The following is a 14,891-nucleotide window of genomic DNA, read 5'->3' on the forward strand; positions in this document are numbered from 1 at the left end:
ACGAATCTGCTCTTTGCTCCTTGTTTCTGCTTTCTTCAGTCTTTTTCTGTCTATAAAGCCCATCTCCTCTGCTCAGCTCATCAGTACCTTTCCAAATCTTTAGATGGGATGCTGTCCAATAAAGGAATTGATAATAAAAGCCAATCAGATCTCTAAAGTTGTGGACATTTCATTTTTTAACAAATATATTCTCAATTAAAACAAATGTAAATATTTGATAGCAACAATGTCATAATCCTTAATCTCATGACCCTGCTAACGACAGTTATATTGCTAAAGAAAAATTCTTGGCCAGGCATGCAATCTGACACAAGCAGAAGCTTACCTCATAATATGTCAATATCATTTGATTTAATAATGTTGAGACTGAATAAAAGGCACCAGTCATGATACCTACAATAATAAAGATGATGTTAAATCATGATATCTACAATAATAAAGAGAATACTAAAAGTGTGTCATTTACCAGTTCATGAAGTGACATGGAATATTATATGACAATTGTGGAAATATATTTCTTTTCTTTTTTTTTTGAGATGGAGTCTCGCTCTGTCACCCAGGCTGGAGTGCAGCAGCACAAACACAGCTCACTGCATCCTTGATCTCCTGGGCTCAAACGATTCTCCTACCTCAGCCCCACAAGTAGCTGAGACTAGAGGCACAGGCCACCATGTCTGGATAATTTTTGTATTTTTTTTTTTTTTTTTTTTTTTTTTTTTTTTGAGGTGGAGTCTTGCTCTGTCACCCAGGCTGGAGTGCAGTGGCCGGATCTCAGCTCACTGCAAGCTCCGCCTCCCGGGTTCCCGCCATTCTCCTGCCTCAGCCTCCCAAGTAGCTGGGACTATAGGCGCCCGCCACCTCGCCCGGCTAGTTTTTTGTATTTTTGGTAGAGACGGGGTTTCACTGTGTTCGCCAGGATGGTCTCGATCTCCTGACCTTGTGATCCACCCGTCTCGGCCTCCCAAAGTGCTGGGATTACAGGCTTGAGCCACCTCGCCCGGCCAATTTTTGTATTTTTTGTAGAGATGAGGTTTTGCCACATTGCCTAGGATGTGGGTCTCCTTTTATACCTTTCAATGTTTTATAATTTTCTCTATGAAGTTCTTTTGGTATATTTATTCTAAGATATCTTTATAGTTTTAGTTGCTATTATAAAAGATATCTTTCATAGGAATACAATACTTATAAATACATAGGAATACAATTGATATTTTCACATTGTCAGCTATTTAGTAACTTTGCTAACTCATTCTTACTAGTTTTAATAGCTGTCTCTAGGTTCTTTCGTATTATTTTAATAGATGGATGATCACCAAACATTTTCTATAGAGGACCAGGTAGCAAACCTTTGTTAGCTTTGTAGGACATATAGGTCTCTAATGTAACTAATGTAACTACTCAACTCTGCCCTAGTAGTTCAAAAGCAGCTATAGACAATATGTAGACAAACAAAACTTTAATATAAAAACAGGCAATGGCCAGATTTGGCTCATGGGTCACGGTTTGCTGACCTCTGGTATGCATAATTATAGTATGAGCATTAACATCTGTTTTCTGTTTCATATGCCTCTTATTTCTTTTTTCTTGTGTTATTGAGCCAGCCAGGACCTCCAGTTAGATGGTGAATGGAAGTGATGAGAGTAAATATCCTTAAGGATACTTCTTATTGATTCTTAAGGAGAATGGCTCTAACGTTTGCCTTTAGTATAATACTTGCTATAGGGTCTTTGTAGATAAGCTTTATCAGGTTCAGAAAGTTCATTTGTTGGCACCTAATTAAACTGAAGAGCCTCTGCACAGCAAAAAACAAAACAAAACAAAACAAAAACTATCATCAGAGTGAATAGACGACTTACAGAATGGGAGAAAATTTTTGCAATTTATCCATCTGACAAAGATCTAATATCCAGAGTCTACAGGAATTTAAATTTACAAGAAAAAGACAACCTCACTAAAAAGTGGGCAAAGGACATGAACAAACACTTGTCAAAAGACTTTCATGTGGCCAAACATTAAAAAAAGCTCAACGTCACTGGTAATTACAGAAATGCAAATCAAAACCACAATGAGATACCATTTCATGCCAGTCAGAATGGCGATTATTAAAATGTCAAGAAATAACAGATGCTGGCGAGGCTGTGGAGAAAAAAGAACACTTTTACACTGCTGGAAGGAGTATAAATTAATTCAACCACTGTAGAAGACAGTGTGACAATTCTCAAGATATAGAAGCAGAAATATCATTTGACCCATCAATCCCATTACTGGGTATATACCCAAAGGAACATAAAGCATTCTGTTATAAAGATATATGCACATGTATGTCTACTGCAGCACTATTCACAATAGCGAAGACATGGAATCAACCCAAATGCCCATCTAGACTGGATAAAGAAAACGTAGTATGTTTACACCATGGAATACTATACAGCCAAAAAGAAATGAGATCAGGCCGGGTGTGGTGGCTCATGCCTGTAATCCTGACACTTTGGGAGGCTGAGGCAGGTGGATCGCCTGAGATCAGGAGTTCGAGACCAGCCTGACCACCATGGTGAAACCCTGTCTCTACTAAAAATACAAAAATTAGCCGGACATGTTGGCACATGCCTGTAATCCCAGCTACTCGGGAGGCTGAGGCAGGAGAATCACCTGAACCTGGGGGGCGGAGGTTGCAGTGAGCCGTGATTGTGTGCACTCCAGCCTGGGCAATAAGAGTGAAACTCTGTCTCAAAAAAAAAAAAAGAAATGAGATCATGTCCTTTGCAGGGACATGGATGGAGCTGGAAGCAGTTATTCTCAGCAAACTAAGGCAATAACAGAAAACCAAATACAACACGTTCTCACTTATAAGTGGGAGCGGAATGATGGACTCATGGTGCACGAGGGTGGAAACAACAAACACTGGGACATTTTGGGTTTGCGGGAGGAAGAACATCAGGAATAATAGCTAATGGATGCTAGGTTTAATACCTAGATGATGCCTGAGGTCAGGAATTCGAGACCAACCTGGCTAACATGGCAAAACCCCATCTCTACTAAAAACACAAAAATTAGCCAAGTGTGGTGGCACTTGCCTGTAGTCCCAGCTACTCGGGAAGCTGAGGCAAAATAACTGCTTGAACCCAGGAAGTGGAAGTTGCAGTGAGCCAAGATCACGCCACTGCACTCCAGCCTGGGTGACAGAGTGAGAAACCAACAAGACCAAGATTGCAATTAACTTAATCATTTATGTATAGTCAAGGTTTTTGTTTTTTTGTTTTTTTCTCAGATAGAGTCTCGATCCGTCACCCAGGAGTGCAGTGGCACGATCTCAGCATACTGCAACCTCTGCCTCTCGGGTTCGAGTGATTCTCCTGCCTCAGTCTCCCGAGTAGCTGGAACTACAGATGCACACCACCATGCCCAGCTAATTTTTGTATTTTCAGTAGACACGGGGTTTTGCCATATTCACCAGGCTGGTCTTGAACTGGCCTCAAGTGATCCACCCACCTTGGCCTTCCAAAGTGTTAGGATTACAGGCGTGAGCCACTGTGCCCAGCCCCAGTAAGTATTAAGCAATGTGGTACAAAGACACCAAAACTCCACAGATACCTGAGTGTTCACTGAAGGCACAATCTAACACCTTCGCTGGTGCTATTTTTTTCCTCCCCTTTGTCTGTTCAAATCCAACCCACTCTTCAAGGCCCAGCTCAACCACTCCCTTCTGTGAGACTCTCCCTGCCATCCCTAGGCCTTCCTTTCATTTATCCTTTCTCAATGATAGGCCTCAATGAAGGCCTTCAGCATGCACTTGCCATGCAACTTATCTTGTGTTGTTATCCTTTTGATAAATACCGACTATATTGTTGCTTACTTTTCAGACGTTTATATTATCTCCCCAGTTAGATGATCAATTTCCTATGGGCAGAAATCATATATCATGCCTCTTTCTAGCCACAAAACATCTAGAGCACTACTATACATTTAGTTGGTATTTGATAGCTATTGATGGAATAAATAAACAAAAGAATGAACACCAAAATGAACAATAAGTGAGGCAAAGATTAAGCTAGCTCTTGCAGGATTGCTTACAGAAAAAAGAAGCACATTTCCGGTAAAAGAAATATTGGCACAAAATTACAGAGACTAGAATTAACAGTGTATATGCATGTGGAGATGTGTCTGTGTGTGTGTGCTTGTGTATGTCTGTGACAGGGGTTGGTTATAAGTGTGGTTGAAAGAGAATTTTGTATTGGGAAAGTGAGTGATAAAAGAGTGATAACAAAAAGCCAGGCCAGATGCGGTGGCTCACACCTGTAATCCCAGCATTTTGGGAGGCAAAGGTGGGCAGATTACAAGGTCAGGAGTTTGAGACCAGCCTGGTCAACATGGTGAAACCCCGCCTCTACTAAAAATACAAAAATTAGCCAGGCATGGTGGCATGCGCCTGTAATCTCAGCTACTAGGGAGGTTGAGGCAGGAGAATTGCTTGAACCTGAGAGGTAGAGGTTGCAGTGAGCCGAGATTATGCCACTGTTCTCCAGCCCGGGCGACAGAGCGAGACTCTGTCTCAAAAAAAAAAAAAAAAAAAAAGAAAAGAAAAAAGCCACCTTAAATGACAGGCAAAAGAAATTAATTTGCTCTACTATTTAACAATAAGTCACTATATTTTCTCTGTATCTAATTAGGAATTTTAGGTTTAACCTAAACAAGGAGGTAACCAGCAAAATTAAGAAAACGAACTATGTCATGCAAAAGTATCAATATGTAAGGATGAGATGATACGGCATCTGGGATTTGCTTTAAAATATTCCAGGAAAGGCTGGGCGTGGTGGCTCACGTCTGTAATCCCAGCACTTTCGGAGGCCAAGGCGGGCAGATCACCTGAGGTCAGGTGTTTGAGACCAGCCTGGCCAACATGGTGAAACCCTATCTCTACTAAAAATATGAAAAATTAGCCAGATGTGGTTGCGGGCACCTGTAATCCCAGCTACTTGGGAGGCTGAGGCAGGAGAAGTGCTTGAACCTGTGAGGTGGAGGATACGATGAGCTGAGATCGTACCACTGCACTCCAGTCTGGACAACAAGAGTGAAACTCCGCCTCAAAAAAATATATTCCAGGAAAAAAATGGAGGAAATAGATGAAGCAAGAATGGCAAAATGTTGATAACTGTTGAAGCTGGGTGATGGCATACACAGGACATAGGTATATAGGAATTTATTAGATTAAATGTTCAACTTTGGTGATGAGCAATTTCTACTAAAAAAAAAAAAAAGAACTAATCCTGGTAAAAATAGTTTAGGTCAGGACTTAATCTGCTATAACTTGTAAAACATTTATGTACCAGGGTTTGTATCCCCAAAAAATGTGAAACAGAGAATAGCAGTGAGTGATTTCTGGAGGCAAGTAAGACAGAAATAGGGAGTGCTGGTGTTCATGTAAATGCTGTTAACACAAGAAACAAAAATGAACTGTCAGAAAACTCTGAAGAAAACCAAGTGTGTTGGTGTCTGCAGTCAAACCTACAGTGTCAGGATGAATACCTGTCAGCTATCCCGAAATCTGGAGAGAGAGAATTTTCTTAGATGTCAGAACTGGTTAAGGTGAGTTCCTTAATGTCTAGTTTTGACTGAGTCGTCAAAACAGATGCCAGCTTGCAGTGTCAAAGAAAGGTATTGCTGACAGCATTTCCCACATGCTTACACCAGTATAACTATAGTTCACAAATGGCCTAAAACACTCCCTGAGAACTCACAAAAGAAGACTGAGTTTCTCTATTTGAGAACTACTTTTCTTTCTTTCTTTTTTTTTTTGAGATAGTCTCACTCTGTTGCCCAGGCTGGAGTGCAGTGGTGCAATCTTGGCTCACTGCAACCTCTGCCTTCTAGGTTCAAGCGATTCTCCTGCCTCAGCCACCCGAGTAGCTGGGATTACAGGTGTGTGCCATCACGCCCAGCTAATTTTTGTATTTTTAGCAGAGATGGGGTTTCACCGTGTTCACCAGGCTGGTCCCAAACTCCTGACATCAAGTGATCCACACACCTTGGCCAACCCGAGTGCTGGGATTACCAGCGTGAGCCATCATGCCTGGCCAAAAACTACTTTTTAAAAATTATTATTGTTAAAAACATGTAAGAAGATCCATCCTGGATTTTCTGCTTTTAGTTTAAAATTTAAATTCATGATTATGCTATAGAGTTAACAGGCCAATCTCATTGAAGTTCAGATCACTAGGTTAAACGAAAAGAATTCACAACGCTGAAAGGCTCATACAGACATTAAAGAAAGTACAAGAAAACCACTTACCATAAGTGATCAACAGAAGGACAAAAGGAATGTTTTTAAACAGGTTTGTTATTGATTTCTTATAGGAGTACTCTTCAGGGGGACTGTCTTGAAGAGCTGCTTGAGCCTGACTTGGTGGATACCGAGGTTTTTCTTTGAAGGCTGAGAATATACATAAAAAGGATTATGTATATTTAATATATGTACAATATGTTGTTATATATTACAATAAGTAATTAATTACATGTATCTTCCTTAGTGAGCAGACAGAACACAGTCTAAGTTTAAAGAGGTAGTATAAGTCTTTTATGGTGAGGGTTTTCATTTTCACTGATTTCTAAGTGAAGAATAGTTTAACACTGTCATCTCAGTTCTCTGAAACTGACTAAAACTCAGAGATACGGCCAATTTCACATAATGAACTGCAAAACCATCAATAACATGCCACAACCTTGCTGACTGATTATTCTATTTACCTAAGAAAGATTAATTTTTACTACATCAAACATTCAACAACTCTACTTTTAAATTCAGTTCAATTTGTAATTAGAGATAAACATGAAGGCTGGGCACAGTGGCTCATGCCTGTAATCCCAGCTCTTTGGGAGGCTGAAGCGGGAAGAACCCTTGAGCCTGGGAGGTCAAGGCTGCAGTAAGCTGTGATTGCGCCATTGCACTTCCAGCCTGGGCAACAGAGCAGGATCATCTCTCTCTCAAAAAAAAAAAAAGGAAAATAGAAGAGAGAAATAAAAAATCAGATATGAGGAAGCCAATATACTACTGAACTTTTAAAGGACTTGAGTTAGTAACCATTTTCTTCTGAAATTTGATATAAAGTTTATCATCTGATCCAGTTGCACCTCTGGGATTGAAAAACTTCAGGTGGATTCATGGAAGCAGAGCTAGGTCTTGCTAACTCACTTGAGCTGCATATGGAAAGGACAGGGGTACAGCTAAGAGACATAAAAGTGTAGTATATGGTGCCTGATACTGTAAGTTTTAGCACTGTCCATTTCTAGTTAGAAATTTCACAGCCATCCCAGGCAGACGTCTAGAGACCACCTTTTAGCTGTGCAGGAAAAGGATCAACCAACTTTCCACAAAAGATGGCTAGAGAGAGATTTCTTTAGGATTAGGCTAACCAGAAGTCAAGACTAATTCATAGGCCAGGCATGGTGCTCACTTTGGGAGGTCAAAGTGGAAGCATCACTTGAACAAGAATGTTGCTAGAAAAAAATTGTTTAAACTAGCTAGGCATGGCAGCATGCACCTGTAATCCTAGCTACTTGAGGCTGAAGTGAGAGGATTGCTTCAGTATCGCTTCACTGAGCCCAGGAGTAAAGGCTGCAGTGAGCTGGGATCATCATATCACTACACTCTAGCCTAGGTGATAAAGCAAGACCTTGTCTGTAAAAAACAAACAAAAAAACACAAAAAACTATTTACAGAAGGGCTGAACTGCTAAAATATGGTACAGCAGAAATTAAAATCTAGTCTTTGTATTGACTCCAAACTTTAAAGTGTCTCAAAATTGTTAACTACAATAGAAGGAAAATACTGTACTTCATTGAATCTAAAATACTCTAATGCTTGCAGTCAATGATCTTGCCAGGTATCAATAGAAGGTTTTCACATAACCATGTCTCAATTACCACAAATGTTAGATGCCACTGATCATTAAAGACATCTTGATTTCAGAGATTTCATGAAAAAAGTATACCTCAGGATTGATGAAACAGGGTAAATTCAAAAAGAAAAAAGAAGGCCGGCACAGTGGCTCACACTTGTAATCCCAGCACTTTGGGAGGCCAAGGTAGGTGGATCATTTGAGGTCAGGAGTTCGAGACCAGCCTGGCCAACATGGTGAAACCCCATCTCTACAAAAAAATACAAAAATTAGCCAGGCATTAATGGTGGCACATGCCTGTAGTCCCAGCTACTCAGGAGGCTGAGGCAGGAACTGCTTGAACCCAGGAGGCAGAGGTTGCAGTGAGCCAAGATTGTGCCACTGCACTCCAGCCTGGGCAACGGAGTGAGACTGTCTCAAAAAACAAAACAAAACAAAACAAAAAAAGAAACAGAAAGAAAAAAGAAGGTAAATGGATTCATAAAATAATATTGTTTAGGGATTTTTTTTTTTAGAAATTAGGATTTTTCTGCCATCCTCAGCCAGACAGTAAGAAAAAACAATTTTTTAATAGAAATTAGGATTTCTTTTTTTTTTTAATTGGCTATTTCTTTCTTCCAACAAGGAAGACCTACTTTGCAGTTTGAAAGAGGGTTAGATCTGATGGACCTATCAACTGGAATCATTTGGAAATTTAAAAATAATAAAGATTTTGAGATTCTACCCAAGGCTCAATGAATCAGAAACTCCAGGATGAAGCCAAAGAAACTGTTTTAAACACAAAACTCCCCAAATGCTTTTGAAAACCAACCAGGGAGAAACAATCACTGGGAAAGTAAGAAATGACCCTTAAAATTTCCATGAAATACTATAATTCTCTAATTTTCCTGTTTGCTGCTAAAAAATTTTTTAAATTACATTTCATTGCTGACCAACACATTAACTGTGATATAACTAAAACTTACCAAACTAAAATATACTTCTATTTTTACAGATCTCACAACTAATTAAAGTGGAGATATAACTCATAAATATTTACTTTTTAATATCCTTACATTGGAAGGCTGGTACACATAAAAGGTTTAAGTTGCAAATCCTCCTCTTCCTTTCATTCTATCTGATCTTGTACTGTTAGGATGTCTGTTGTCCTTTCCTGAGTCTCTTTGTATCCTAATCAGATAGGAAATATCTCTTTTTACTAAGATTGGTAATGCAGAACTCACATAGTTATAAAACGAAGTTTCAGAAAGTAAAAACTATGCTTACTAAGTAGTCATGGGTACTTAATGCATCTTAAGTCTCTTACTTTTTTATTTACCATGGCAAAATAAATCTAAATGGCTCAAATCTGAACTGAAATGCAAAAATGAAAATACTGCTGACTTCTGGCTGGGCGCAGTGGCTCACGCCTGTAATTCCAGCACTTTGGGAGGTCTGAGGCGGGCGAATCACCTGAGGTCAGGAGTTGGAGACCAGCCTGGCCAACATGGTAAAAACCTGTCTCTACTTAAAACACAAAAATTAGCCAGGGGTGGTGGGCGCCTTAATCTCAGCTACTTGGGAGGCCTGAGGCAGGAGAATCGCTTGAACCCAGGAGGCAGAGGTTGCTGTGAGCTGAGGTCGCACCACTGCACTCCAGGCTGGTCGACAGAGTGAAACTGTGTCTCAAAAATGAAAAGAAAAGAAAATACTTCTTACCAGTCTTTAAATCCACTACACTTACTTTTTTTGAATACAAGAGTTATCTTTTAGTTTCAGGAAGTCAAACTATCTTTCGGCAAAAATCAAGCCTGTATTTACCAGCTACATGTTGTAGGAAAGTCGAACTTAAGTCTACTTGAAGAAAGAGAAACAAAAGCCATGGATCTATGACCTTGTTTACGCCTAGCTGCTACTTTTAAAGGATGAAATATGGCTTCTTCTTTCTCCTTTGAAACAGAAAAATAATAGCTTTCTATTGTCTTCTCCCAACCAAAAATTTGCACCAATAAAACAATTGATTATTTGAAGCAGTTATTCTTCACTTCTGGCATTAGTCTTATAAAGTAGCCAAAATATTCTCGAGCACCACATTCAAACTTTTCCTCCTGTGATGAATATGTTGTAAATCTTTTGCTGTTTAGGGCCACTTTTACTTCTTAAAATCATATTTTAACATGTTTTAAATTTCATTATTTGTCCCTGTGTGATTCAGGCATATATTACATATATTAGGTTATTAAAAGACAAATAAATGTTTGAATCCTGGCTCTGCCTCAGCTCACTGTATGACTCTGAGGAAGTAAATCCCTGTCTCTCGCCTTTACAGCTTTCTCATCCATAAAATGTAAATAACAATAACAAGCTGTTATGAAGATTACATGATACAATATATGTAAAATAATTCTGTAATTATCAAGTGCAACACAAAATATATTGTCTTTTTGGACGAATATTTATTTAAAAAAATCAGAGACTGCCTCAGGAGCTTGAAATTCTTACAGACTAAGTTAAATGTATTTCTGTTAAAAGTATGCAGCCGGGCCAGGCATGGTGGCTCACGCCTATAATCCCAGCATTTTGGGAGGCCGAGACAGGCGGATCACCTGAGGTCAGGAGTTTGAGACCAGCCTGACCAACATGGAGAAACCCTGTCTCTACTAAAAACACAAAATTAGCCATGTGTGGTGGCACACTCCTGTAATTCCAGCTACTCAGGAGGCTGAGGCAGAATGGCTTGAATCCAGGAGGCAGAGGTTGCGGTGAGCCGAGATCGTGTCACTGCACTCCAGCCAGGGCAACAAGAGCTAAACTCTGTCTCAAAATAAAATAAAATAAAATAAAGTTTATTTGTTTTTTTTTGTGGGGGGGAAGGGGACAGAGTCTCACTCTGTCGCCCAGGCTGGAGGGCAGTGGTGTGATCTCGGCTCACTGCAAGCTCCGCCTCCTGGGTTCAGGCCATTCTCCTGCCTCAACCTCCCGAGTAGCTGGGACTACAGGCACCCGTCACCACGCCCGGCTAATTTTTTGTATTTTTAGTAGAGACGGGGTTTCACCGTGTCAGCCAGGGTGGTCTCGATCTCCTGACCTCGTGATCCGCCCACCTCAACCTCCCAAAGTGCTGGGATTACAGGGGTGAGCCACTGTGCCCGGCCAAAATAAAGTTTATAGATATCTTGAATTAAGAATCAAAAGCAGCTGGGCATGGTGACTCATGCCTGTAATCCCTGCACTTTGGGAGCCCAAGGCAAGCTGGGAACAGCCTGGGCAACATGGTGAAACCCTGTTTACAAAAAATATAAAAATTAGCCAGGCATGGTGGCGCACACCTGTAGTCTCAGCTACTCAGAGGGCTGAGGTAGGAAGATTGCTTGAGTCTGGTCAGGAGATCGAGGGTGCAGTGAGCTGAGATTGTGCCACTGCACTCCAGCCGGGGTGACAGGGTGAGACCCCAGCTCTTAAAAAAGAATCAAAAGTAAAATTATACACACATTATATGCTTATGTGTTTAAGTACATTAATATTAAATATTTTTATTGTGATTACTTTTGGCTTCTGTCATCCACGCAATTTAGTGAATCAGGAAAGTTTTTTTTTTTTTTTTTTTTTTTTTTTTTTGAGACAGAGTCTCACTCAGTCGCCCAGGCTGGAGTGCAGTGGCCCGATCTCGGCTTACTGCAAGCTCCCCCTCCCGGGTTCACGCCATTCTCCTGCCTCAGCCTCCCGAGTAGCTGGGACTACAGGCGCCCGCCACCACGCCCGGCTAATTTTTTGCATTTTCAGCAGAGATGGGGTTTCACCCTGTTAGCCAGGATGGTCTCGATCTCCTGACCTCGTGATCCACCCGCCTCGGCCTCCCAAAGTGCTGGGATTACAGGTGTGAGCCACCACGCCCGGCCTGACAGGAAAGTATTTTAATTGACACATGAGTTAAATAACATAGTTTACTGCTCTGCTGCACAAGAACAGCTTTTAAATACAACAGCATTACCGCTAATGCAAGAATCTGAATTCAAACAAAAAATAGGCTCAGTAAAAATTAAAATGATATATTTTTATCTGTAACTTTTATATATGGAGTTAAATTGTCTAGGCTTAAATCTGACCTTCAGTGTTTACTATGACCTTGGACAAATTAGATTTAACTAAATTCCGTGTCTCAGCTTCCTCGTCTATAAAATGGGAATAATATTGGTAACTTCCTCATGGAGTCATGAGGATTAAATGATACACAGCATGTAGTAAGCCTCTAAACATGTTTGGTACATACCAACAAACCAAGTATTTGAGGCTATAATAGAGTTCTCCTAATAGGAATAGTATTAGTGTGAAATTCAGTGGAATACTTGGGTTAATTCCTGGAAACACTAGATGGATTATACTCAATATAAGCTCCATGAGGGAGAAGAACAGAATTACATGGCATGAACCTTTGAGACAACATTTTAAGTAGACTGCTGAGTATCAATTTAGTACATGTCACATTGCTGAAAAACCTTAACAAAATTAATTATTTTGTAAGAATTTGGTGGGACTTCCAAAGTAACTATGGGTAGAATTTAGAGAGAAGTAAAATCACCTTTTAGTAATTAAGGAACTTTGTTTGGTATGGATTTTTTAAATAATCCAAAGTTTGTTCAACAGCAAATATTTGGGAATGAGGAAAACAAGCATATGTTCTATTTAAATGTCACAATTTTCAACTTAAGACTTTCATATCACAACTATATATTATCTTGCTTTTATAATATGTTTTGATCATAAAATTAAAATTAGAGTCCTCCAAGCAAAAATTGACCAAGAGCCTTTTTTTAAAGGCATTTTTCCCATTATTTTCCCCTCATTTCTATTTCCATTCTCTACCTGTAGGCCATGAGTACATAATTAGTTAAGTACATAATTAGCTCTCTCTTTTAATTTCTCAAATAACAAAGGGTAATATGCCAATAGTCATACCTATTATTATAATAACATTCTTGGTCTCCCTCCTTCAACAAGTAAAAATCTTATATTTGTAGTAGTTTAAACATACACACATCACATGTATGATTTTGTGATATCTTACATGCAATCTCTTACTTTCTCACTTCTTTCTGAGACAAGCAATTGAAGAGGATTAAAAAAAAAAAGGAAAACTGGAATTTATGTGAAGACACAAAAGCAATCAAAAGAAAGAGAATTTTGGCCGGGTGCAGTGGCTCACACCAGTAATCCCAGCACTTTGGGAGGTCGAGGCAGGCGGATTGTTTGAGGTCAGGAGTTCGAGACCAGACTGGCCAACATGGTGAAATCCCGTCTCTACAAAAAACACACAAAAAAAGGCCGGGCTTGGTGGCTCAGGCCTGTAATCCCAGCACTTTGGGAGGCCAAGGCGGGCGGATCACCTGAGGTCAGAAGTTCGAGATCAGCCTGGCCAACATGGTGAAACCCTGTCTCTACTAAAAATACAAAAATTAGCCAGGTATGGTGGCATGCGCCTGTAATCTCAGCTACTTGGGAGGTTGAGGCATGAGAATTCCTTGAACCTGGGAGGCAGAGGTTGCAGTGAGTTGAAATTGTGCCCCTGCACTCCAGCCTGGCTGACAGAGCAAGACTCTGTCTCAAAAAAAAAAAAAAAAAAAAAAACCCCACAAAAAATTAGCCAGGTGCGGTGGCAAACGCCTGTAATTCCAGGGAGGGAGGCTGAGGCATGAAAACTGCTTGAACCCAGGAGGCAGAGATTGCAGTGAATCCAGATAGCGCCACTGCCCTCCAGCCTAGGTGACAGAGCAAGACTCCGTCTCGATAAAAAAAAAAAAAAAGAGAGAGAATTCTATACTTTAAAAATCCCTATTGCTGGCCGGGCACAGTGGCTCATGCCTATAATCCCAGCACTCTGGGAGGCTGAGGCAGGTGGATCATTTGAGGTCAGGAATTCAAGACCAACCTGACCAACATGGTGAAACCCTGTCTCTACTGAAAATACAAAAATTAGCTGGGCATGGTGGTGCATGCCTATAAGCCCAGCTACTCAAAGGCTGAGGCAGGAGAATCACTTGAACCCGGCAGGTAGTGGCTTCAGTGAGCTGAGATCATGCCACTGCACTCTGGCCTGGGTGACAGAGGGGGACTCTGTATCCAAAAAAAAAAAAAAAAAAAATCCCTATTGCAAATGGAAGGTCCATTTATGCAAAATGTATTTCCTATTTCACCTAGCAAATCAAACATGGCTACCAGAAAAGTAGACTTAATAATTTTGGTTTTTTTTTTTTTTTTTAAGAATACAAATTTCTTTTAAAACTTTGCTAAACTGCTAAAATAGGATAGGAATAATGTGTCCTTTTTAGTAGTCTGCACATCACAAATATGCCATTCCCTAACTAACTGAAAACAAAAACCAACAATGGATTAGACATGTTGGAATACTTCATATGATACCAAGAGAACATTCTGCTCATTATATTAAGGGAAATTAAGTACGTGGGCTGACCTTCCTGTACCTGGATCCTGTAGTTCATCTACCAAGGCAGTCTCTATTCAAACACTCTAGAATGTTCAGCATACATTTCTTTGAAAACTAAGGATTTTATATCTGGAGATCATAAAATATGAATTTTCCATTACTATTATAGCCATTGTAAAAACGAGTATATAAATTTTGAAACTCCAGCTATAATGAAATTATAAATTTGAATGATTAAAAGATAGCATTTCAACTTTATTAGTTCTTTTCCTCTTCAAATCAATTTCAGATATGAGTGCCTAAAGGGCAATATTATAGTTATGCTAGCAGCTATATTACTTATATAAACCTTACCTATCCTTTTCCCTGAAATCAAAAGTTTCCCATTAAAAATAAACTTTAAAAAGCAGACCTTCCCAAAGCTTCTTCCAAACTGATGATGGCTGCTTGCAGCTGATTTTGACTGACTGCTTCAAGAGACAGGCCCAGACGAGAGGACTCAGTGACGGGTGGTGGCAGCCGTGCTTTGCTGGAGTGGCCTAACAAGTAGATAGTTGCCACAGTTTGAAATTCTGCTG

At 40.0% G+C, this 14,891-nt stretch overlaps 1 protein-coding gene across 3 annotated transcripts in view; it reads right to left on the minus strand.

Moving 5' to 3' along the window:
* FLVCR1 (feline leukemia virus subgroup C cellular receptor 1) overlaps positions 1-14,891 on the minus strand; it is a 33,530-nt gene that overhangs the window by 12,885 nt on the left and 5,754 nt on the right. For all 3 annotated transcript variants that reach the window (XR_004058951.1, XR_004058952.1, XM_010372938.2), the window contains exons 3-4: positions 6,287-6,427; positions 326-393 (exon numbers count right to left, since the gene is read on the minus strand). Coding sequence is in view for 1 of the 3 variants with exons in the window: in XM_010372938.2 (XP_010371240.1) it covers positions 326-393; positions 6,287-6,427 (209 nt within the window). In the remaining 2 variants the exon portion in view is untranslated. The remainder of the gene's footprint in view (positions 1-325; positions 394-6,286; positions 6,428-14,891) is intronic.

Source organism: Rhinopithecus roxellana, chromosome 8 (assembly GCF_007565055.1).
Source record: "Rhinopithecus roxellana isolate Shanxi Qingling chromosome 8, ASM756505v1, whole genome shotgun sequence".
NCBI classification, from domain to species: domain Eukaryota; kingdom Metazoa; phylum Chordata; class Mammalia; order Primates; family Cercopithecidae; genus Rhinopithecus; species Rhinopithecus roxellana.